The sequence below is a fragment of the Squalius cephalus genome (assembly GCF_949319135.1).
Source record: "Squalius cephalus genome assembly, chromosome: 9".
NCBI classification, from domain to species: domain Eukaryota; kingdom Metazoa; phylum Chordata; class Actinopteri; order Cypriniformes; family Leuciscidae; genus Squalius; species Squalius cephalus.
The window spans coordinates 34,138,817-34,166,565 of record NC_137130.1 but is presented as its reverse complement, the minus strand read 5'-3'; the positions used below and the strand labels follow the sequence as shown (position 1 = coordinate 34,166,565).

The 27,749-nt window shown below is 39.2% G+C and overlaps 1 protein-coding gene across 1 annotated transcript in view; it reads right to left on the bottom strand.

The window, feature by feature from the left end:
- myo3b (myosin IIIB) overlaps nucleotides 1–27,749 on the bottom strand; it is a 136,727-nt gene that overhangs the window by 94,570 nt on the left and 14,408 nt on the right. The window contains exons 12-16 of the mRNA XM_079880261.1: nucleotides 26,970–27,117; nucleotides 25,229–25,382; nucleotides 24,456–24,544; nucleotides 23,392–23,521; nucleotides 262–341 (exon numbers count right to left, since the gene is read on the bottom strand). Coding sequence (XP_079736387.1) covers nucleotides 262–341; nucleotides 23,392–23,521; nucleotides 24,456–24,544; nucleotides 25,229–25,382; nucleotides 26,970–27,117 — 601 coding nt within the window. The remainder of the gene's footprint in view (nucleotides 1–261; nucleotides 342–23,391; nucleotides 23,522–24,455; nucleotides 24,545–25,228; nucleotides 25,383–26,969; nucleotides 27,118–27,749) is intronic.

The window sequence follows — 27,749 nt, the reverse complement described above, 5'->3', positions numbered from 1 at the left end:
ACTGCTACTGACCATAAACACTTCACATCTTTACACAAAAAAATATATATTCAAGTGTAATATCATGACTAAGCTTTGATTTAACAACAAACCTGCAAGTTTATTGAAAAGATAAAACTGTCCAAAAATCAGAAAGGGAACTAAAATATGTGTTGTGTAAATCCTTTTTATCTGAATTGATCAAATATAAAAACAGAATACTTTTATGATGAACATCTGAATATAAAGAAGACAATGTAATAGTCACAGAGCAGCTCAGACCTTGTTCCTGCCGCTGCTCAGCTGTGGAGGCAGAGATCTGGACGCTGCTGTCACTCTTGCCCTGGATGTGGCCAGGTTACCTGTTCAGCAAAGAGGAAACACAGAGCAGTGACACGTCAATCTTCCCTCTCTGAAGCATGAATGAATAAAACAATACAATACGGTGGAGTAGTGCTCTGGGCTTGCAACCCAAAGAATGCATGTTTGAACCCTGGAGGAGATCAACCCAAAGACAGGACTAGAATTACAAAGACTGCCATCTTGCTCAAGATTGCTCTTCCCTTATGGACAGTCAAAAATCCCACAGATAGCCAGTTATCAAACTGTTATTGCTTTCATAATCATATTCATCATTTTAACTTTTTTTCTTCCTTTTTTCCTTATGGAATAATACTAAAATTGCACATTTTTCAATAACAGTAAAGGCCCCGACATACTCATGGTGAAGTTCTTTCTCGTGCTTTTCTCTCAATAACACAATAAACACAACTAAAATTACAGTAATGAGAAAACAGTAGTTAAGAAAGCCACTGATCATGTCGATGTGGATTTGCAATTCGGCACTCCATTAAAATCATGTCACGTTTATTTATATACCAATAGATCGTTTAAAAGCAAGCAGCTTTACAGATTTTAACATGAAAAAAGAGTGTCAGTGTCTCTTTCAGAATTACAACAACATTTTCTACTATAAAGCAGCTCTCCAGTGTGTTCATGCTTTTTCTCATGGACATCCGACATCGAGGGACTGAACAGAAGACATGAACCGGCGAAGATTTCCACGTCAAAGAAGGCGGAGCTTCAGAGCACACCTATCATCTAATCGCCACTGCCCAATGGTAGTTCGAAGGTGTTTAGCAGCCAGAGCAAACTTTAATGGAAAGTTTGCTTAAAGGCAAGTTGTTTCCAATTCCCTAAATTAATACAAAACAAACTTTATTTTGTTCGAAATGACGTTACACCAGTTGGTTCTTCGACTTTGCTTCAAGTTATCGGTGCCTTAACTTTTATGGCTGTGGTCCCTGCAGTGTACCCTTGTGAAAAGGAAGAGCACTTAATTGTATTGAATGTGCACTTGTAGTGTAGCCTACTTAAAAAAGTAAGTATGTTTAAACAAGTACTTGCAGATTGTCACGTGTGTGGCTGTAGCACGACGCATCACGTCTTAAATAATAAATCCAGGGAGAAACTCAGGAGAACACAACCATGTCAGTCCAGTAACCTCTGGGTGGTCCTCGGCCAATGAAAGCTGCTATGGAGTCCAGACCTTCTGCCGTCAGTCTGAAGGTCTGGCAACGCACGACTAATATATTTTAAATGTGCTTCATTCCATGTGTTTAAAATACATAACATTCAAGTTTCATTTTAGTTTAGTTTCATACACTGTTCGTTCGTTGGCCAGAGGAGAACTGGCCCCCCGACTGAGCCTGGTTTCTCCCAAGGTTTATTTTTTTCTCCATTCTGTCAACTGATGGAGTTTTGCTTCCTTTTGACTTGCTTAGTTGGGGACACTTAATATTCAACAATATTATTGATCTGCATTGACACCATTATATGAGAACTGAACTGAGCTGGACGATGACATCACTGTTTTCTCCAGAACGGCTGTAGATAAATGAACTAAATTAATAACTTACAAATAGCTTAATAATTTACAACAAAAAACAACCATCACTGAACTTATTTAAGCTGGACTATGGCACTATTTGTGCCATATTTGTGTATTAACCCAGTGTTTGGGTAGTTTTTTAGTGTGGTTACCCAGATCTTGGGTCAGACACAACAACCCAGGGATTGAGTTATTTATCGTGGGCTTATCGTGGCACAGTTGTTTCAGTGCAGCTCCGTCAAAATAGTGCATGTCTTCGGTAAAATCGAGTTTGTGTACATTCTATTTTATCCATTCATTCGTTATTGTGCTGTATATCGTTTAATTTTATACAAAGCAACAGGGGCGCGATGTGAACCACCTACACGAGTGTCGCGTGAGTCACGCCAGTCTTTTCGCGTGATGGAAACGCCTGATGCCTTGCATAAAATTGTATGATTTTATAAAAAATTATACAGAATATAAATAGGCTACGTATGATGTTAAAATATGTTCTCAGACCATAAATGCTTGGTAGTATATTTGGCAGTACAATTTAACCATATTTTCAAAGACAATGGAATTATTAAAATTACAAATAAATATCTACTTAAGTCCTACTTAAATGAGTGCTAAAGTTTAATTTATTTAATGTACATTTAAATTATAATACATTTTCATTTAATTCTAAATAACATACCATTGAGTGTTCGAACACATTACATTCAGTTCGCACTTAGGCATATGCTTTTAAAGTATAGTATTTTCATAATAATTACTCTTTTAAAAAAAATGCAAAAGTGTACTTTTTCACAAGGATAGCTTCTTGTGATAAAACCATCTTATTTCATGACAATAACAATAAAATTGACAAATGACAAAACACAGTCATAAACTTTCATTATTATAATGGGTCGTTCTAATAAAGCTGCAGCCTTCAAAAAACAACCCAAGAGTCTTTGCCTTTCTGGACCTGCAAAGTGCGACCACATTGTAGACCTGAAATAACCTTCAATTACCCTGTAATTTAACTACATCAGTGTTTAAAAATAAATAAATACAAAGTTCTCTCATGAAACTCTAGATGGCGCTGGCTGATATAACTCAATCCGTTAGTGATCACATTGTTATCTACATAGCACAGCTGATTGGTTGCTGTTGCATCAGCAGCCAATGAGCTTGCTGCTCAACATTCACTTGGCATTGTTTGCTTTTAGCAGCCTGCAGGGCGCTTTCAGAAACCCTCCACCTTCCCCAGCTCCACCTGTATAGATCTGCTACGGGGGTTATTTCATGCATGTTATAAGTGAAGCAGCAGCATGTCTTACATGCTCACAGCAGCAATAATCAACAGATACATTAACATTACCCATTAAGTCTCTATACTTGCTCTGCAGCAGCATAGCAAATCTATTCCGCCAAGACCAAATACACTAACATTATCCATTACCATGACAATCTCGCAGAGAGTTGTCATGACAGAAATAGATAAAAAAAAAATACTCCTTTAAGTGCACCTTTAACAGACAGCCTCAAAGGAGCTGTTGACCTTGTGACCTATGCACAGTCTAATATCCAAGTGCTGAAAGTGTTCAGGATCAGAGTGAGGCATCACTGTCTATCATCTCTCTTTCTCCCTAACGTTAATACACTCTCTTTCTGCTTCCTCTTAAACACGCACACACACGTCTTTGGGATATGAAACCCCACTGTTGCATATGCAGCACCGTCTGAGCTTTTCAAAAGTTTCTGCACAAGATGTCCAAATGTTTTCCCTGGCTGGGTCTTCAGAGACTAAACTCTGATTAATGGTACTGAAGGAGCCTTTGAAGCCGGATTGGTGACATCAAAGTGCTAATCCATGGGTGGCAGGAGTTTTATAATGAGTGGGAAGCATTTTAGCACGTTTCAAAGGCTCCGGCGCATGAATAAACAATGGCAGCACAGATGTGCCACACACCTTTAGAAAAATACCCACCGCAGAAACAGCGAGTGGATTGCAACTGTAGCTGCAGCGCTTTAGTGTGTGTGTGTGTGTGTGTGTGTGTGTGTGTGTGTGTGTGTGTGTGTGTGTGTGTGTGTGTGTGTGTGTGTGTGTGTGTGTGTGTGTGTGTGTGTGAAGTCTGAAGAAATCTAGGGAAATGAAACATCTGTTGTTCTTGTAGTCTGCGCCCCAGTAATACAGCAGATGACAGATTAGAAAGGGTCACAGGCTGAAACAAACAAACAAACAATAAGTCAAGAAAACAATTATCGTTCTTCTTCCCATCGCCACACTTGTTTGGTAATGACCGTCTCGTGTGAATGAGCACGCATGGTTCCCGGCGTTCAGAGCAGATCATGTTTAATTGCTCTATTTGTCAGGGATTAATTGAGTTGTTTCAGATCTAACCATAGCTCAGGAATCCCACGCTCCTTCCAATGGGATTACAAGTGTAGGCTGCTGGTTAATGTTGTCTCTGCTGTAGTCAAAACACTGACACAGCACTGGGAACTGGCTCCCTGCGTAACGCTTTTCCACTGACGAGGTGCTGGTGCTGGATCCGGTCTCATCCCGTGTATTTCCAAAAGGAAAATCAAATTAGTATCAAAAACTGTCTGCACATGAATAAACCGATGCTATTGTTTCATGCTGCACATCTACTCCAGCAACATTTTTTTCCCTGTTCATTTGAAATAAAAGTATATTTTATGAATACTGATTGGTATACAGTATTATTCATTAGATATTTGCTTAACATAATTGACCATTATATCAAAAGCTCCTTGTGATAGCATAAAGATGCTGAATCAACGATGAATTTAGAATGCATAGTTGATGACTAGTAATCCAATTTTACTAGTGTAGGATTACTAGACTAGTAATCCTACCACTTAATTCTGAAAAAAAAACAGAGATTCTAATTATTGGACCAAAAAGAGATGCATTTTTAAAAGTTGAGATGCGCGAGATGCTGAAAAAGAGGTGAGACGCAACCGCAATGGTCATACATGTCCATCTAGCACGTGTTTACATAGAAAATACAGTGCATTGGAATGGAAAAACATTTCAAACAAACATTCTGTGTGAGCTGACCCTAACACACACTTGATGGCTGCTCTGTCAAGTCTTCGTCGTCAGTTAGGATTAGGAGCCTGGGTTTGCTCTTTGACACCAATCTTTCATTTGTATTCCACATTTCTAGCATCTGTAAAGCCGCATTTTAAAATAAAATATCTTTAAAATATATGTAAATTATGACATATGCTCTCAATGACAAATGCAGAAAAGCTCGTTCAAGTGTTCATGACCTCAAGGCTAGATTATTGTAATTATCTACTTGGTGGTTGCCCTGCACGCTTAATAAACAAACTCCAGCTAATATTCAACAATATCATTGATCTGTCTGTACTGACGCTGTTGAATGAGAACTTAATTAAACACATTAATCCTGCTAAATAGTTGGATCGCCTTTTCTGCTAAATGTACACCAGCTGTTCACAAAAGCAACGGCTTACTGTCTTTTTATGGTTAAAGAGACACTCCACCCAAAAATAAGAATTCTCTCATCATTTACATCATTCACCATTATGCCGTCCCAGATGTGTAACTTTCTTTCTTCAGATGAACACAAAAAATGATTTTCAGAAAAATAATACATTTTTGTGAGTCCATATAATCCCAGTGCACAGTAACCCAAAAGTGGACACTATAAAAACCTCACAAAATGAACGCAACGGTAATCCATACGACACAAGTTGATCAATCAATGAAGCAAATTGTGTTTGGGAAGTGTGTGTGGGAAAAATACTAATATTTTAAACTTTTTAAACTATTAAGCATTGCTTCTAGCCAAGTATCAAACGCAGTTCTCGCTCAACGTAAACATATACATGTTCATCTGAAGAAAGAAAATCGTACATCTGGAACGGCATGTGTGTATGAGTAAATGATAAAAGAATTTTACAAATTTGGGTGGAGTATCCCTTCAAGATGTCATTCACATATTAGCACCAAAATATTGGTAAACTCTGTGATGCCAATAATCAAAAATAACCTTTAAAGTCACAGCGTAACGGAAGTAGCGACAGATCTTTTCTTGCGAGTTGTGACTTACATCCAAGTAAAACAGATTATCAAAAAAGAAAAATATTTAGTGTGGGGACTTGGTTCTGTCCATCAGATTTTGACTGGATGGACGCAATACTAAATGCGAGCTTTTTAAAAAAAGAACCACACATGTGAATGAATTTTTCACGATAAGATCAATAACATGCTTTTTTTAAGGTAATATAATTTCTCAACCTGGAAAATTGTCAGAATTCTGACAAAATAGATCACACATGATCTCTAAATGGTAAAACTATGCTTATTTCCGAGAAAGGCTGTACAGTATATGTGAAAGTGACTATAGTCAGTCGTCAGCATTATTTACTTTTGTTGGTGGAAGAGGGGTAAAAGAGACACTATAACTGGGATCATTGAGCGAGTCTCAGGTACTGCTGGTCTAATTGCCGTGATAAAGTGTCTGTCAGGTCACATGACATCATGCTAAACACAAATGAAAGAACTTCTGTTTCGCTCAGCCTGTCATTTTTCCTAACTACTCTCTTTCTCTTCCTAGTCCTGTCTGTCTGTCTGAGACGCTCTCCTCCTCCCTCTCTCTCATCTCTCAGTGCAGATTATTAAAGGACATTTGTCAAAATGAATTAGTGCAAGTGGAACAAGCATGCAATGCATAAGTGCATTTTCACGCTTTTCACACACACATCATGGTCTGATGAAGGGGATCTACCCTGAAGTCAGCTTATAGCGCACCTACGCACACTGACACACACACATAGTGTCTGTGTCTCACACACACACACACACACACACAGTGGAGAGAAGCAGTGTCTGTGTATGCATGTAAATTAATCACATAATGACTTCTTGATTTCTTGACACCTCCACCTAATATTTCATTGTAAATTCCCAACATTCCCAATATTCAGTGTTAAACGAACACAGGGTTTTCAATGGTCGTTTTCTAAACTATTTCCCCCAACTCCAATTAACTCTATAAGCTTAACCCTGAAGCACAACATCATTTCAACCCCGTCACAGAAAGTTTTCAATTCTTATAACTTGAATAGATAACCGAGTAAATTCTAGTAGAATCACTCCTGTTTGTGTGCCTTGTAACAAATCACACATTATAAATGAAAAACGAATAGCCTTTCATGTTTTATGCAAACAAAACATATTTTAGGTTTGAAATTGCAAAATTGCTAACAGCACACCTTACTAATATCTCCACAAAACATGAAATAATTAGGCTACATGAAAAAAGAAACATGAAGCAAAAAACCTGAACCGTCATTCAACCAACATCTGTCTATAGAGCGTACAAACACTCTGTCTTGAGTGAACGCATGCATCTCGCTAATAGAGTGGTGCAGGTGTGACAACACTTTGTCGGCCAAAACGCAGAAGCGAGTTGCATTTTAGCACTTCCGTTTCCATCGTCAATGGGGTTTTTTAATGGGATTTTGGTTAAATAGCTGAAATAAGGTCTGTGGTAAACACAAGCTCAAGACACTTTCACGTTTTATTCTATAAAATAAAATACAGCAGTATTTCCCCACTCGTGATTTTTTTAAGCGTGTCTTGAAAAAGGCGGTTGCTAACAAGTGGCTAAATGGGACTAAAGAGGCTATCGAGGAGATTAAACGCCATCACGCCGAACATGTAAACTCAGTCTGCTTTTACAGCATCTTTATGCTTATGATTGTGCTCTTATAAACTATTCTAACCCAAGCGTTCTGGGAAAATGTTTTTAGATAAAAACTGAAAGAGTTGTCGGAAGCTTAGTGACGTTGAAATCATGGGACAGTGGTGTACTTCGTTTATAGCCTACCTTTAGCTTTTTACTTCTGGCGATTGCATTTAGGCTTCAAAGTGCATAAAAGTAGTGTTCATCTGTGATAATGATCTTGATGAACAAAACGTGCAAGTATGATAAACTTTTGTTGATCACAGAGCTTGTTTTATGCGATAATTCAAAAGCCTATGGGAAAATTCTATTGTTTTTTTCTTGAGGGAAATTAGTGTAATGCTAACTGCCGGTTGGCCTACAAAGTGAAGTCATCTCTATACCACCATATAGTAAACCCATGGGCGTCGGAAACATTGTATGTGGGTGGGACAAGACCCACCCACTTTTTAAGACCAATGATATTGGACCCACTCACTTTTACCGTCTCTAATTCAGCATATCTGTTCACTTTTCAGAGCACCGTCAGTTAAATCCATTCCACTTGAGGAATGCCCTAATAAATTAAACTCCATTCTGTGTTTTCACTTCTGAATTTCTTTTCCCACGTATAACGTCAGCCATGGTCACATACCGGCTAAACACACTCTGGCTCTGCGTAAAACAGTAAAACCTATAACTCACTATAGGTTTAGCTAGAAAGAGATTGATGGATCTGGGGTGCGTTTCCCGAACAACGACGTAACTCGCTGCTTAACTACCATAGTACGATGCATCATTGAAGAAATCAACTAGCTAGTCACGACTGTTTCCCGAAACCGTATTGTCGCAAACTGGTTGTTCAACTGTTTGAGATCGAATTAACACTAGATGTTTTGCTATAAATTACGGACATGGCATCTGAGGACTATCTCTTATTTTTCTCAGTTATTTAGCTTTATTTCCAGATTCAATCATAGGCTCGTTCTTACGTACTAGCGCACGTTCACACATGCGCAGTCTTCAAACACGGTGCTTAAAATCTCTTGACGAACTAAAAGACATAAATTATATTTGTATGTATTCTAAATAAAATTTATAGATTGTACTGAATGTCAGCTTGCTTATTTGGCTCAAAATAATGATGTATGAAGTCCACATGTCATGCAAACAAGAAACTCTGCTTCTAACCACAGGTCGAGAGCTGTCGTTCCAAACACACAACTCTGCGATGCTGTTTGCGAATGTTCGTTAGAATGATGGTGTCGGGAAACACAGACTCGTTGAACTATGCTGATAACGACGGAACTTGCGAACATAGTTGGCTAACGATGCTTTTGGGAAACGCACCCCAGAGCGGATCGCTCTCAATGTTTTGGTGGTACCTGGGAGGCTCAGCGTTTACAGTTTTGGAGGTGATAAACCCATGAATGGCATATAATAGTAGTGAATGTACAATAAACTGGGTTTAGATAATGTATGTTAACATAAGAAAATCATACTTCACCTTTAGAGTGGGAAAAATTGACCTCTCATTCAAATGGAGAGAGCTGATATATTTTTGTATATAATTCGTTTCATTAATATTGCGCTTTTCTCAGCACACAAAGGACTTAACAATAGAAGGCATATTTGCGCCATATTGCGCCAGAACGCCCACCACACACCAGCTTATTGGTGGAGAGGAGAGAGAGTGATAGAGCCAATCAGTAAATATGGGGATGATTAGGAGGCCATGATGGACAGAGGCCATTGGGCAAGTTTGGTCAGGATGCCGGGGTTACACCCCTACTCTTTTTTTCGAAGGACATCCTAGGATGACCACAGATAATCAGGACCTCAGTTTAATGTCTCATCTGAAGGAAGACAAAGCTAAATGTGACATATATTACACTGGGTTTGTGAATAATGTTATTAGACCTCGCTTTCAATTTTCCTGTAAAGTTGAATCGCTATAATTACGCAATTTAATTATATTTAATTGCGTTTAAATTTAATTAATTATAATTACGCAATAAAAAAAATATATAAATAGTAGAGGTGTCCGTATAAGTATTGCTATCAGTAATAGTGGCCTTCATCCATATTACTTAAGTATAAAGATGCCATTAAACATGTTTAAAATATTAAATATTTAAAATAATGTCTTTGTGCTGTTTCTACATTAATTTGGAGATTTCATGTGAATATATATAATTTTGGTTAAACATTTTAATGTTTGGTGTGTATAATTTTACATTTTTACATTATTATTTAATATAATATTTTTTAATTAATCAACAACCCTAATAGAATGTGAGGCTGTTTTTTATTCTATATAACCCATTAAAAAGCAATAGTGATGAATGGAGACATGCTAATTGACAGATATTCTAATACAATTACATTTAATGATTTATTTTAATACCACTATTGTGGTAAAAATTCACTCAAACAATAGGATTTCATAAACTCAAATATATTTAGCAAAATAATGTTTTATGTCTATTTACAAAATACATTCAATATTAACTTTGGGGAAAACATTATTACAATCATTTAAACTGTGAAGAAAAAAAAACCTTTCAGTACATGAGTACGTTTCTACAGAGAGAACACAGAAACCAAAAGAGAGGTCAGGGCATGAATGAAAGGAAATCGTGTGTGCGTGCATGTGTGTGTGTGTGTGTGCGCGTGCGTGTGTGTGTGTGTGTGTACACACTTCCCATCAGGTCAATCTGTCTGTTAACTCACAGGCCTGTGAAAAAGGATGACACCCAGCATCTCTCCTCACATGTGCTTCTGACACAAGCTGCCGAATGAGAGACAGGGAAAAAAGAGAAAGAAAGCCCTGTGCATTCACTTTGAAAATTAAGCCCAGCAAGATTCTCACAGAGAACAGCGGCCCAAGCTGCCACTTGTGTTGCCTTTCTATTGACCAGAATAGTCAATGTGCCCTGGATTATAAAGCAATCCCTGCTTCGGTATGACACCTTTCATCCCAGCGCATGTGTGTGAAGCTGTCGGCACAGGGGACAATCAAAGTTGTCAGACAGCAGTCTCTACACGAGCTGACTTCTGCTGAGGAAAGCGCCTTCGTATCTCCTGGCTTTTCCTTGTACTTCATCTCTTATTCAGACGCTCTCTGCTCTTTTAAATAAATATGAAATATTCTTGAAACTCAGCACGGTAAAAAGGCAAATGTGATCGTTCCAGTCGGAGATGCCCTGCCCACATCTTGACCGGAGGCGGTTTGAGAGTAACGTTCGTTCTGTCCACTTTAAAGGGCTTTGGGTTCTTCTATGTGGGTCACTTTAACCAGGAGATGGTCTGCTGGGCCGGTTTAGTGTGACTAAGACCCAATATCACAGTTGGAAAAGCAGCAAGGGATTTTGTCGACCTAACACAGCGCTGCCCTGAGGTCAAGCTAATGTTGAAAGAGTGGCAAACCTATTTGAAAGACTGTAATACTTGTGAGAGTACAACACCGAAAAGGATCTCTGATCGAGGATCATATACGCTACAATGAATACAACGAAGTAACTACTGAAAATAAAGGCCCTGATATACTAACGGAAACATTTTTTCATTTTCGCTTAGGAGAAAACTTTATCGACCTTAAAGTCCCCCTGTGGTGAAAATTGAGCTTTTAATGTTGTTTATATGTCTGTGGTGTTTTTAATATGCTTTAAGACAAAACGGGCAAATTAATAAGTCTTCACCATTGCTGAGTATTTTCTCCTTAAAACTGCAGTGAACCAAAGACATTCTCAAAAACACGGCTTGAAATCGCTGGCGTTTCTGACGTCACAAACTACCTTGTAACCAATCAGATCAACGTGTGATCGTCAACGAGTGGATCTCTGAGCTGAGTGAGTGAGTGGAGGCGGGGCTCATTTGCATATTCATAGATCCGCATATACTAAATGAGGCAAGGGTGTAGAGTTACATTCAAGCTATTTTAGAGCATGTATAAAAAAATTCAAGAAAAAAAAACATTTAAATATGTCATTTTGGTGATCAAAGATGAGTTTTATGGGACTTTAAGACATGATCTAGAAAAAACTTGAGGAGAATCTGGGCATTTGGAACATGCAAATTTATTAGTCTAAACATTGGTTGTTGTTGTTGTGTGACGTGATTGATCAGCATTGTAAACCTTGCGTGAACAAATGTGATTTGAAAGTTACAGCTGAAGGAAATATTTCCACAAATAGCCTTAAATCAAGATAATGGTTCAACTGATAATTAAGATTGTTTTGCTGAAAAATTATAATCATGATTATTTATCACAAATGTTCTCATGTGAGAATTTTTTTTTTTTTTTACATTTCATCAGAATTATCTGTCGCATTAGCACAGATAAAGAGAATCTCGACTCATACAGAGCAAACCCTGTGTTTTACCTCATCTATTTTCCTGATAAATTTCCTAATTAATGAAAATCGCTTGCTACACCTGTAGATTACATTTAATAGATTATACTTTCATGAAAACATTTGAAGATGTTTTTTGAATGATGTAATTTTACATGTTTTTCACTGCATTCACATCATTTTGAGCCACAGTTGCAGCCAACCTGTGGTGTTTCAAAGACTTCAATTCAGTGAATCATTTTGTAAATGGTTCAATTTATTAAAAGTTTTTAAAAGCTTTGTTTCATTGTTCATTTCAAAATGATACGATAATCCAGAAAGACAAAAAGAACAGTAATACAAATAACAGCTTTGCATGAAAGTACAAAGACAACAACCGACAAAGACTGAACTGAAACACTGGGCTATAAATACACTGAGTAAACGAGGAAGTAAATAAGACACGGATGAACAAAATAAGTAACAAAGGGAACAAGATGAGAACATACTTAGAAACCAAGGTAAACAACACACACAGGAAATAAACAAAAATGGAAACGTGAATGAAAAATCAGAGTACAAGATTATCAAAATAAGTGTCTTCTGGATGGCAACACAACATATAATACGTGACAGTCACATTCTGGAAGAAACCAAGTCATACAGGTGTGGAATGACATTATGCTAATACAATTATGATTGTGTGGGTTTAATTATAATGAACTATCCCTTTAATGGTACTAAGGCTCAACAAGAACCTGAAAAAAACATCCTGTATGTTTCACTGGAACTAATCCAACATAAAGAAATGTAAAAGACCTTTCAAATACGACTGCACAAATCTAATCACATGCAGACCTCACAGAGTTGAACTGTAGGCTTAAACCTGCAAATCTCAATACGCCAGTCTGACTCGACTCATTCGCTCCACATGTACAAAGTGCTCAACAATACATTCTGCACTCTGCAATTTCCTATACAGCAAAAACACCAGCAGTTCCTCTCCAGAGACCCCGAGAGCGGCCATCTCTAGCTGACAGTAACCAGAACACCATACGGTTCTCTTCTAACACACAGATGTCCTATGCAAATCCACTGCACAGAGGAGCACACACATGCAGTGTGGCCACAGGCCTGCAGTAAAAGCCCCGTGGAGTTTTCTAGAACAGGGCCAAGCCAAACATCCCAAACCTACAAATACACACAAGAGCTCTGGCTTTAGGGGAACTTGTTCATGCAAATATAATCCATTTCCTCTAAGAAAACAGCAGCAGATGGGTGGACTGCGGGCTGACCCCAGACCCAAACCAGACCTCAAGATCGTGGCCTTATGTTGGATGCCAGGGTTTATTCTGCAGCTTCAGAGGTTTGAAGAGACATATAACCTCTGTGTAACTTACACTCACCTAAAGGATTATTAGGAACACCATACTAATACTGTGTTTGACCCCCTTTCACCTTCAGAACTGCCTTAATTATGTTAGGCTGCATATACTAATGTTAGGCTGCATATATTAGGTCAGCCGGAACCGGGAACACTTCCCAAAAATCCTGATGTACTCGTTACATCATGAGAAGAATGGCATCTACGCTAATTTTAGTGTCTGTGTTTATCCCGAGGTTTTCCTGCAGCCTGCCGGATCCAGGCCGTATCCAGATCTGACGAAGGACCTTCGCCTGGACCTGATGACAACGCAGTGCTGAAGTGCCAACTAGTCTCTCCCTATGGAGGATCCCACTACCACTATACAGATAAGGCGTTGTCGGGAAAATTCGTTTCAGGTTCCTACCCCAAAGCAACAAAATTAAATTCAATTCTTTATCAAAATTTATAAGGAAAGACAAGTACTTTGTTTAGGCTTGGCTTGTAGGGAATTCCAAACCTGCGTATATTCAAACGCACATAACTATAGAACCCATTCTAAATGCGCATGTGAACGCCATCAGCGTTTCTCACAGGTTCGCGTTTAAAGTCTGTGTAGAGGGAATGGTGTCGTCTTAGCGGCCCCTAATTTAATAACAAATGATCGTTGCGACGGAAGCAAATCAATCAAAACTAACTTTAGATGGAAATAACTTAACTCTGCTATAAAGCCAAAACAATCTCTGTTACCTTAAATTATACGCTTATCTCTGTAAAGCTGCTTTGAAGCAATCTACATTGTTAAAAGCGCTATATAAATGAAGATGACTTGACTTGACTTGACTTAATTCTACGTGGCATTGATTCAAGAAGGTGCTGAAAGCATTCTTTAGAAATGTTGGCCCATATTGATAGGATAGCATCTTGCAGTTGATGGAGATTTGTGGGATGCACATCCAGGGCACGAAGCTCCCGTTCCACCACATCCCAAAGATGCTCTATTGGGTTGAGATCTGGTGACTGTGGGGGCCATTTTAGTACAGTGAACTCATTGTCATGTTCAAGAAACCAATTTGAAATGATTCGAGCTTTGTGACATGGTGCATTATCCTGCTGGAAGTAGCCATCAGAGGATGGGTACATGGTGGTCATAAAGGGATGGACATGGTCAGAAACAATGCTCAGGTAGGCCGTGGCATTTAAACGATGCCCAATTGGCACTAAGGGGCCTAAAGTGTGCCAAGAAAACATCCCCCACACCATTACACCACCACCACCAGCCTGCACAGTGGTAACAAGGCATGATGGATCCATGTTCTCATTCTGTTTACGCCAAATTCTGACTACCATCTGAATGTCTCAACAGAAATCGAGACTCATCAGACCAGGCAACATTTTTCCAGTCTTCAACTGGCCAATTTTGGTGAGCTCGTGCAAATTGTAGCCTCTTTTTCCTATTTGTAGTGGAGATGAGTGGTACCCGGTGGGGTCTTCTGCTGTTGTAGCCCATCCGCCTCAAGGTTGTGCGTGTTGTGGCTTCACAAATGCTTTGCTGCATACCTCGGTTGTAACGAGTGGTTATTTCAGTCAAAGTTGCTCTTCTATCAGCTTGAATCAGTCGGCCCATTCTCCTCTGACCTCTAGCATCAACAAGGCATTTTCGCCCACAGGACTGCCGCGGGATGTTTTTCCCTTTTCACACCATTCTTTGTAAACCTTAGAAATGGTTGTGCGTGAAAATCCCAGTAACTGAGCAGATTGTGAAATACTCAGACCGGCCCGTCTGGCACCAACAACCATGCCACGATCAAAATTGCTTAAATCACCTTTCTTTCCCATTCTGACATTCAGTTTGGAGTTCAGGAGATTGTCTTGACCAGGACCACACCCCTAAATGCATTGAAGCAACTGCCATGTGATTGGTTGATAAGATAATTGCATTAATGAGAAATTGAACAGGTGTTCCTAATAATCCTTTAGGTGAGTGTATTTCAATGCTGAATGTTAATACAGCACTGAGGAGTTCATGGCACTCAATCTCAGAGTTACAGATCCCTCTGAAATGTTAAACGTCCTAAGGATCTGAGTAAACTAGAATAGCCTGTACTCTTCACGGTAACTTGTAGGCTTTTCACACTATGTTTGACCTTGGGTCATTTTTAACTGCTGGGTAAGCAATGTTTAACACTTGAAATTCTGAAAGGGTGTTATGACTGTCTTTAACAATAGATTTAGATGTTTTTGTGGTTTTAAACATGCAATAGCGAGTGGCCGTTTATACCATTTTCTATGCAGTGACATTAGCCAATCATAACAGTGGGCGTTTACTGACAAGCCTTAAAGGAGCGTCCCTTAAAAACGTCTCGATTGCGTATGCAAACCTCATTCCCCGGAAGGAGGGAACATTCGACGTAGTCGACGTCGACTGAATGGGATCACGCTTAGAGAGCCTGTCATCTTCGAGTACTATTGAAACGAGCCAATGTAATTGGTGTGCGTGATTCACATCACACACTCCGCCCCCGCGGCGCGGCATAAATACGGAAGTGGATGCACGCACTAGTTGCTTTTTTCGCTGAGGAGCCGAGCATAACTCGGAGTCAGCGGTGGTCCAGCGATAGTGGCGAAGGGACTACGTCTCCATTCCCTCCTTCAGGGAATGAGGGTTGCATACGCCACCGAGAGGTTCCCTTTCAGTCGTTCACGTTCGACGTAGTCGACGTCGACTTAATGGGATCCTCCATTGAAAACGCCACTAGAGCTGCCACCTTCCAGTGCCTAGACAAAAGCCTCCTGACCCCCAAAATTTAGGGACAGGGCTTAGACCAGGGAAGTCACTGCTGTTCCACAGGACCATTGGGGAAGCATGCCCTGTCAATGGAAGGAAGGGACGCTGCGGAAACCACATCCTGCCCAAAGGGAAGTAACATGTGGAAAATACACATATGGACTGGGCGGATGACCGGGCAGTACAGCATATGGAATGTCACTGGGGTGGCTCCAGCCTATGACGGGGGGAGACTCAACCGAACAGTGACGGGAAGACAGGGAGCCGTACCGTGGAAGAATACACATATGGGACCACCGTAGGGATCACAACATATGGACCCAGCCTAACAAAGGTTCAACCAGTGCATACGAGTGATAGGCTTTGCTTCGGACGTTCCGCCACGTCCGTTGCCGAAGGGTATGGAGGAACTCGACATGGTTCGGCTAATAAGGGGAACTCTACTGTAGCAAGAATTGCGCATGTATCCAGTCCATCGGAGGGGAATGGCGCAGTAAGCCGACACTTCAAACCGGACTTACAGTGAACTGGCTTTATGTGAAGGGAGCCCACAGAAAGTAGCGGTTCAACACATAGGCTAGTTCTCTAGCTAGCGTGATAGGTGTCGCCCAGCCCCCAACTCTTAAACTGTTCATAGAGGCACTCTGTGTCAACGCCTAGGAGGGAGCAATACTCTCACTTAGGAGGTGGGCACGTACTCTCACCACCCAGGTGGGCACATGCACCTTGGGAAAACTTTTCTCACCAAGATGAAGGCAACCACATGTAGTGGGCCAACCTCTGCTTGGAAACAACCTTCCCTTCTGCTGGTCTCCGTAACAGACAAGAGTTGATCTGAGGTCCAGGCTTTGCATTCTGAGCACGTATAACCGCAATGGAGCAGTCGGACAGAGAAAAGCCAGGGCTGGGTCTGCCTCCTCCAGGGCAGCGCTTGAAGGCTCACCACCTGGTCCCGTAGGAGAGGTAGGAACCTTGGGCACATATCCAGGCCTGTGTCTCAGATTTTATGAGATTTAGCCGGCCTGAATTCCAGGCACGATTCGTTGACCGAAAATGCGTGCAAGTCCCTACCCTCTAGATAGAGACCAAGCAAGCAGGAGTTTCTGACAAGCAAACTGTTTCTGTAAAAACAGGATTTTTAACTCACTGCCTGCAGGGCTCAAGGGAGTGCAGTGCAGTAACACCAGAGATAAGTCCCCAGAGAGAGTAAAGAAAGGCGGATTCAGTCTCCTTGCTCCCATCAGGAACCTGACGATCAAGTCGTGCTTCCACAGATTTGTATCCACTGCATCATGATGTGCGTCAATACAGAGGCAACAACATTTTGAGGTGGAGGAGACAGCCCTCACTCCAACCCATTAGCAAGAAAGAATCACTGAAGTGATCGAACATCTTCGTGATCTCCTCACAGAGAAAAGACTAAATTTAACGAATAGGTTCCACTTCTACGGCGTTTGCCTCATTTTGAGCAATGCTCTCACAGAAGTGATGATCTCTACGGCATAAAAATTATTGTGGTAGTAACCAGAACCTCCGCGTCCCGTTCTTTTTAGAACCAGACCAGGAACTCTCGAAGGTCTAAACGTGGGTGCCATCATGCCCCATCCCTGAGAATGTGCTCAGGAAGGGCTGTGTAGAGGAGAGGTCTGGTTGGGCCAATAAGGGGGCAACTATCAAGACCTGCTCCATCTCCTCCTGACTTTAGCACAGTTGTGTGCAAGAAGGCTCACTGGGGAACGCATTTCTGCCGGGGCCCTGGGGCCAGCTGTGGCCAGAGTTTTTTCTATGTCGAGGGATATCCACTCAGACAGGAGAAGAAACAACTGGTGGAGGGATGAGTCCGGAGGGGCAACAGACGTAACTGTGCGGCCCCGAAGTGTTCCCAAACAGCTGTACCACCTGGGGACGGAGTCTCTACTCTCTCTGGGCCACAGGCTGTCATGAGGCTTGTCAGCGGCACAATTAAGCAGTAATAAGTGAAATTAAGCGACCTTAGAAGCTCCTGACTCCGAGGAGGAGGTGGCGGGCAAGTTGCAACATGCGAGGGGAGCGTAGCTCAACAGTCGCAATGTTGTCTTTTCAGACCAGTACATGCTCGCTGACCAGTGGTGTCTCAAAGCGAGGTGAACTGCAAGCAACTTGAGGCAATGGATGCCAATGCAGTCGGAGGGCCGCCCAGACCTCTCTTACTGCATGCCATTTAAACGTGGCCCCTCAGCCGGCATTAATGGACACTCATTCTAGGAGCCATTGGCCCGGACAAACAAAAGGTCTATTTACGGGCTGAGGGTTTGGCGACAGGCCAGGGTGTTTATCACACGGAGCGAGCCGCTCTGCCACAGCCACCTCGGGACTCAGCCGTGAAGCCAGTGCTGAAGCGGTCTTCATATGGAGGAAGCCGTGTGGCTGCGTCTGCCATATGCCCCAGGAGCCTCTGAAAAAGTTTCAGTGGGACCCTTTCTCACTTCTTGAATAGCACTGACCTGACACACCTCCTTCTAAGAGATGTGCTGGACCGAGACCATCTCCATACTAGAAAAGAGATCCTCAACCCTTGGGCGAGTTTACTCTTTCTCATTTGACCTGAAGACCCAACTGGCTATGGAGCACTCGAAGTGTAGGACCTTGTACTGATACTTCGTACCTTCGAATGCAAGAACACAGGAGGCCTGTGGAGCGGAAGGATAGAGATCTGAAGTACATGTCTTTCAGGTCGAACGCTGCAGACCAACCTCGGGGGCGGAGCATTAGAAAATGCATCTCTGTGTTTAGCAACTGAACGGAGGCTTTCGAAAAAAGGGCCCATTTCAGTTGTCACAGGTCCAAGACGATCGTAACCCACCACATATTTAGGTACAATGAAGTACAGGCTTATGGAAGCCAGTCTTCATATCGGCTGGAGGGAGCAGCTACATCGCGTCCGTAGCCAGTAGGACTGCGACGTGCACACACAGGACAGGAGCACTGCTCATACACCTAGGTATGATGAATATCACTGAGCCTGGGCGGAAGCCAAGCGAAATGAATTGCAAGCCAAGTCTGACGGTACAATTTGGGGCCAGCAAGGACCGGTTGGGAAGACCGGAGGGGCAGAATGAAGATATGTCATTTAAAACTTGTATGTCATGTATTAAAATATTTGTAATTACACATTTGTAATGATGAAGTTGCAATTTAGTACATTTAAAATATATTAAATGTATTATAAAATATGAAACTACAGTTAACATTATAATGAAGTAGGCTGCTTAACATGTGCCTTAGTATGTTCAAGTAAATAAGTGTAAACAACTTTTTTTAAAGCACAACAAAAGATTATTAAAACTGTAATGATTTAAAATGTACTTTAAAGTAATTTTTTTAATCTGACAATATTATAAAGTGCACTTTTTAAAACTGTTAAGAAGTGTAGCCATGAATAGTCATGAAAGTGTTTAAGCACACTTAAATGGACATTTAAACATTAATATTATATTATCTGTAGTTTTTTTAATCAAACTTAAAGTTTAACCTAAATTGATGCATCAATACCATTAATATGTAAATAAAAAGGGTTTACAATCGTACCATGTGAAATTGTAAACAAAAAAATTCATAAGAATATGGTTATCCATATGTAAATCGCCTATTATTGAAATGAAAATATTAAGAATTCTAATTATAAAACGGACCTCAACAGCATTTTCACAAATATCATTTATTCAGCACAGGTCTTATGATCACGCTAAGATTTTACAGCATGTACATATGCTACAAACATCACTGACATAAACAGCATGTATAAACATGATCTGTACAGAAATGTGTTTGAATCATCAAGCCTGACCCCTAGTGGCTCCAGCTCACTCTGCACTCATGAGGCACATGTACTTCACCAATGACAAACAGATTAAATCAGGGTCTGCCAGAAGTTTAGAGATAACAGCAAAAACAGAGAACAATGAAAATATGTGCAAATTAAACCCACCAGGTATTTTACCCAGCGGATTAAAATGATTAGGTTATTTAAGTATAAGGAAGATTATGGCTATAATATAAAATAAAAATAAAGGTTCAGTCATTCTTTGTCGCATATTAGATTAATCAAACCCATTTCTTATAGAAAAAAATTAAAATAAAAATTCTGCATAGGGTTCTTGAGTTTGTTGAGGATTACAAAAGTTCATGAAGTTTCATTACAGGTTCTTCAGATCAGTGAATTTCTTGGTGTCGACGCTCATGTGAATGAATTGTTCTTATATTTATACATCTAATTTATATTAAAAGGTAGTGTACAAGATTTAAATGTTATTGGGTTTGGTAGGATTAAAAAAAAAGTATTTAAGTCTCTGTTCACTAAAAATAACAGAGACCACTGTAATATGCTAATTAACTTGCTGCTCAAGAAATATTTCTTATTTTTTTCCACGTCTTTTCGTGGAAACAGTGATACATTAAAGTTCAAAAGAACAGCATTTATTTAAAATAGAAATATTTTGTAACATTATAAACGTCTTTACTGACACTTGTGATCAATTTAATGCATTCTTGCTGAATAAAAGTATTAATTTCTTTAAAATGTCTTTCTTGCTGACCACAATCTTACTTTTTTGATGTGGGTTTACATTTAGGCAATGCTAAATATCATGGTCATTATTGCTCAATATAAATGTTTTTTTTAAACTTTCTACATCAGGAAGTATGAACATAACTTCAAAAATTCCCTGAATTAGTAAATCGTCCAAATACTTTTTTCATATTCTTTCAAAAATCTATGATCTGGGATGTGAAATGGGAAGCAACCATTAACTTATCTGTCTCTCTACACACACACACACACCTCAAAATTGACCAATGAAATTATCCTATCCGTTTAGCGAATTAACCAACACTTTATCGTAAGCTCAACACATTAATTTAAAAACACTCCGGTTCTTCAAATCCCTGAGTTTTTTCACCGGGTTTCCACTATACACACTCATTAACAGGTAGCCGTAGGCAGCGGCCAGCTACATAATGGCTTAACTGCAGAGATGTATGAAAATACACATCTTATAATTACCCAGCATGCTCCTATTCACACCTCACTAAGTCTAGTGACCGTTTAGCAACTCTTGGCTTTATTAAGCACCTGCCTGGCAGAACGATAGCAGAGGAAAAGCAGTTTACTGGGCTAAATAGCTGCTTTTCTTCCTCGGGGTATTTGAAAATCTTATCGCTGGAATATCCCAAACTCCAGTAGATAGCAGCGAACCAGCGGGAGCCTAGCGGACAGCTTAGAGGAAATGAAAACACATCCATCCACAGCTCTATCCTTCCAGTCTATCCCACTATTCTTCTGCCTGGAGATCAGCCACTCCAGAGATAATGGGGGGAGAGATTTGTATTTATAAAGAGAGAGAGAGAGAGAAACAGAGAAAGAGAGAGACACACAAAAAGTGGCGAGAGTATATGAATTCAGCTGACTTATTTGAGTTTGAACATTTACACGCTACGTTCACGCAATCATGCTCTACATCAGACCAGACATTTTGAAAATGGTGCTGAATTTCCATAAACTCAATATTCGCACAAACACAAGATATAGGAGGCACTTTTCACCCAAAGGGTACAAATTGGTGTGCCATTATATTTTAAAGCAATGTTTAAAGAGAGAATTGATATATACATTTTTGATAAAGTACTGTTGAACATTACATTTTAACGAAGCAAGAAAAGCAGCTGTTTCAGTGTAGATGAACCAAAACAGAGATTTTTGAAAACGAAGGCGTGGCTGCCCACTTTCGCTCCCTGATTGGGTCTTCTGGATCATTGCGTACCGTTCCCTGATTCGTCAAGACCCTCTCATATGACCATTACGCTACCAGACCAAGACAATAACAGACCAGCCTCGTAAACAATAACATTGAGACGGAACTGTAAGCTTTGCTGACTTAGTTGTCCTTTTTAGCAGCCATTGTACAGTTAAACTGCATTTTATAATACCGCAGCTGCCTACATGCGCAGGAGGAAAGCTATTATTAAAACAATCGGCAACAGATCTCATTTCAAACGGCATAAGCCCTACATGGAACACATGCCCAGTGTGCATGCATGGTCATGTGACATGCGTTTTCGGTCGTGTAGTGTGGATGGAGATCTTTTCTGAAACGCAGTGGAAACGCCAGTATGGACGAGGACCGTTTTCACTTTATAACACCATGTTAAAACAGAAACGGACTAGTGTGGACATATCCTCAGTAATGTGACCTCAGTAATTTGTGTAAGGCCCTGTTTACACCTGGTATTAAGATGCGTTTTGGTTAATCAGATCACAAGTGGACATCACTTAATAAAGGTGTAAATGGGGTCTAAAATGCTTTGAGCTTGTCCACTTACGACCACTTCCAGAGGTAAACACATTCGACCGGATTGCTTTCGTAGTGTAAACACTCATGTGATCGAATGTGTTCAAACAGCCACAAAACACCGTCTTCTCTCCATCTACTGACCTGATGAGTAACTTTATGGGAAGAGCTCTAGATAGACGGGATTTAAACTTTGTCAGCTGGAGACCAAAGTTTGGTTTGAAAATAAAAAACTTACCAAGCACAATGTTCTCTCACCATTCCTGACACACACTCACAGCGTTCGGCTGGTCTTGTGTCTATCAGAGCAGAAATGAAAGTTGATGCTCACCGTATGTTTTTCTGTCATCTCCGGACGTGTTTCTTATGTAAATTGAGTGAGCTTATTTTGTCCATTACTTTGAAAGATCTGAAAAAACCCATACATTTACCCACCCATAGACCCTCCCCTCGAAGAAATCAGGACAGAAGTGGATGAAAGTGGACAAACGAGACGGATTAAAACACCAGGTGTAAAGAGGAATGTCTCTCCCTCGTCTACTTGTGAGCCGATTGACCAAAACGCATCTTAATACCAGCTGTAAACAAGGCCACAATGACAAAGAGAATCAATCTTATTACAACAGGTGTCTGGGCTGAAGTGTGAACATCATCACTTTTAAAAGATGGCTTTATGTTTTACAACAAACATTCACACCAACAAATCTTAACATTTTACAATCCACCATCAGGAATTTTAATGTAGGCCAATACCTATCACCCATTGGCCCTGACATGACCCGGTGACCTCTGGAAGGTGAAAATGGGCTGTGAAGCATCTCAAGCAATTGAGATAAGTTTAATACCATTACTATTTTTTCCAATAAAATGACACTCTGCTCCAACCTCCTAGATGCTCTTTGGCACCACAGTATTTGACCCGACAATCGAGTCTGATTGGCTAGAGAGGCGAGAGAAGGGACACCGCAGACGTGACATGAACAGCTCACGGGATGAATGTCTGAATGATTCTGGTACCTGTTTTAGTCAGAGGACTGGAAAACAGCTGCTGCAGAAGTTTGTTCTCTGACGTTCTCAGAACCACCACGATGTCTGCAGGAAGAGTGTCACGGTTCTTCTCCAGGAAACCACTGACATTATACAACACCTGACAGAGAAACACAGTTATTTCAATAGACAGAATCATTACACATCTTTACATTTGTTAAAGAAATTAATATTTTTTTTTATATTAAATAAATTTATTCAGCAATGATGCATTAAATCGATGAAAAATAACAGTAAAGACATGTATAATGTTACAAAATATTTCTATTTAAAACAAATGCTGTTCTTTTGAACTTTGTATTTATGAAAGCATTCTCAAAAAATGTATTATGTTTCCTAATAATTTTAAGCAGCACACCTGTTTTCAACATTGATAATAATAAGAAATCAGCATATTAGAAATGATTTCTGAAGGATCATGTGACATGGAAGACTGGAGTAATAATTTGCCATCACTAGAGTAAATTAAACTAGTAATAAATTGTAATAATATTATATATTTTTTCTATTTTTACTGTATTTTTGACTAAATAAATGCAGCCTTGTTGAACACAAGAGACTTCCTTCAAAAACATCTTGTTTAGTTTCTAGTATGTCTTCATTGTCACTGTTTTGCCTGTGTTCATACTGTAGGTTGTCATGGTTTCTAATTAGTCCACACCTGTTCCCTGTTCTGTTGATGATCTTTCCTCTGTGTATTTAAGCCTTCAGTCTTCCTCAGTTCATTGTCTTGTGTTAAAATGTATGGATTGTGTTGAATTCTTGCTCTTTGTGTTTATTAAATATTGTTTCATTGTTCGTTCTGTTACGTATCTCTTCTTGTGGATTAAGCTACAGCAACCCATGACACCTATATTATCTATATTGTTTTACATATATTATATCTAAAAACTGCTGTGCAGTCCATTAATAATTATTAAAATCAACCTAACAGAGCTGCATTTGATTTAACTTATTACTGCATTATGTTTCATCTTTTAGTAGTAAAACAGCATCTAAAAGTGAGTGAGATTTTATGAAATCAAGCTCTTTACCTTGCCCGCATAATGCTGGATCCCAAAGCAAAGCTCCACACGCTTGGGTGTCCAGAAGTACTTGTTTCTCAGGTTATCCTGAAACTTATCTTTATTACAAACACTGAAGGTGAGTGGAGAATCTTAACAAACTGACACATTCATCAGAACATGGTACAAAACAGTTATCAAAATAACTGGAATAGTTATAGTCATCTCTAGTCATCTCTAGTCAAAAAAATATTTAAACAATGAGAACTTTTCAATTAATACTGGCTTGCTATAGCATTATTATTTAAAAAGAATGTATATTGAACATCATATGTGACCCTGGACCACAAAACCGGTCACATGAATAAATAAGCTGAATAAATTAGCTTTCCATTGATGTATGGTTTGTTAGGATATGACAATATTTGGCAGAGATACAACTGAGGAAAATCTGGAATCTGAAGGTGCAAACAAATCGAAACATTGAGAAAATCGCCTTTAAAGTTGTCCATTTATGTTCACGATTGTGCTGCATTCACTCACAAAAATAAATGTTTTATATATTTACAGAAGGAAATTTACTAAATATCTTCATGGAACATGATCTTTACTTAATAGCCTAATGATTTTTGACATAAAAGAAAAATCTATAACTTTGACCCATACAATGGCTATTGCCACAAATATACCCGTACGACTTGTGACTGGTTTTGTGATCCAGGGTCACATATAAGTAACTTTACATGAACGAGTACTAATGCGACATTTACAGCAATGATGAAACGCTAAGCAGAAAGTCTTACCAACGAGTGTTTGGTCAGTGGCCTGTGGGAAACGGCTCTCCTCGTCCAGCAGAGACAGTAAACCCATGGGCTTCTGAAGAAACATGTCCAGAATGGGCCTGTTGTCCTCGTACTCCACCAGACTGGCATCTACACCCTCACTCTGATACTCGATCTGAACAAACACACACGCTATTTCATAACAAACGTGTTATGTATTCTGTACCTTAACATCAACAACGTGTAGAGATGTTAAAAGATCATCTTATCAACAATGTATTTGCTACAAATATTAACAATCTAATTTTAAAGTTTTATATATTACCTATATTTGTGCATAAAATGGAGGGCCAATCATGAAATAATGATATACAATTTTAATATACAAATGTAATCTGAACACTTTCAAAGACAATGGGTGTAGTTATGAAATTACATTTAAAGATGTACTTAATAAACTTATTCAGTTGCATTTAACATTACAATTAGTTCACACTTTACATATATATATATATATATATATATATATATATATATATATATGTGTATGTGTGTGTGTGTGTGTATATATATATATATATATATATATATATATATATATATATATATATATATTTAAATGTAATTTCATTGTCTTTGAAAGCGTACTGCTGAATGTACTGACATGCATTTATGGTAAACTAAAATATACTTTAATGCCATTTATTTAAAAACTTGTGTTTTATGTATTAATTTTGTAATTACACATTTGTAATGATGCAGTACATTGAAAATATATTAAATATAAATGTAATATTGCATAACACACTCGATTAACATACTTAAAATAATAAAGTACTTTGCATTTGCTTTATTATGTTAGTCAACTCATTAAGTGTACTTCATTAAGTCATGAAAAAAGATTATTGAAACAAAATATTTCAAATGTGCGTGAAAGTAAAACTTTTAATTTGACATTTCAAAATGCACTTTTTAAACGTGTACATAAGTGTGTTAAAGTCCTCCTGTAGTCAAAAATTGTATTCCATAAAACTCATCTTTGATCACCAAAATGACATATTTAAATGTTTTTTCCTTGAAAAAAAAAAACATGCCTTAAAATAGCTTGAATGTAACTCTACACCCTTGCCTCATTTAGTATACGCGGTTCTATGAATATGCAAATGAGCCCGCCTCCACTCACTCACTCACTCAGCTCAGAGATCCACTCTTTGACGATCACACGTTGATCTGATTGGTTACAAAGTAGCTTGTGACGTCAGAAACACCAGCGATTTCAAACAGTGTTTTTTAGACTGTCTTTGGTTCACTGCAGTTTTAAAGAGAAAATACTCAGCAATGGTGTTGAATTATGAATTTACACATGGTTTGTCTTAAAGCATATTAAAAACACCACAGACATATAAACAACATTAAAAGCTCGATTTTCACCACAGGGGGACTTTAAGAAAAAGCTATTCAAAGTGTAAATGCACTTAAGTGGCCTTTATATTATTTGCAAGTACAGTTTTTTAAAACATTTCAAAGATTTTAAGTACACTACAAGGGACAGTCGTTTGAGGCCACATATGACACGAGAGTGATTTGACTAATTCATAAGTCATAAGTATAGACTGAAAAATGGTTCTAGAGGCACAGAGTTTCTACTGAGGAGAAAATATTATTATACAGATGTATTCAAGGACAAATATTGGTGGGTTTAGGATTAACTTGAGCTAACATTCACCTGCTTAAAGGTCTTTGAGCACAGAGAAAGTCTTACCTGTTCCAGGGCAAAGATGTGTTGATTGAAGTAGAACTGGATCTGTTCGTTAGCGATGTTGATACACAGCTGCTCAAATGAGTTCTTCTTGAAGTTTTCGAAACCAAAGATGTCCAAAATCCCCACGTTCATTCCACTCTCAGACGTACTTCAAAGACACACAGAGCCAAACATTAGCTGACCGTCACAACATATTAAGGCCTTAACCACGCTAATGACCCAAACAACTAAATATTTTACAACCTGTCAACCAAGAAAACACAGATACAAAGACCTTTAAAACACAGGTCTGCTTCAACATGTCATTTCAATTTACAAAGAGCTGGTGCACTCGTCTCTGAACATTCAGCCAATCGCGATCTCCTCCAAACTCCTCAGACAGCGACCAGAGGTCACCTTCTGCTCCCGCTAACAGGTTATTAGTGGCAATAATGTTGAATGCGCTACTGATTGGAGTGGAAATGGGAGAATTTGGATTGTGTGTATCGAGGTGGAAGACGTGAGTTTCTCTGACAAGCCCGTGGCTGAAGTCTGACAAGATTCACTCGGATCAATGAAAGGCTTTTCCACTCTCTCTGAAGTCTTTTTAATCATCTGCATATTATTTTTTTTCAATGTAACTCTGTATCAAAAATTTATACAACCCTCTTTTTTATAGCTCTTTTCTTCTTTTGCTGTGGATATTAATATTCTGAGCTGGTCAGACTAGAGGTCATCGCTGGAGATGATGCTTGCGCATGTAAGCGCATCCATAACGGAGAGATTCAAGGAGGGAGACTG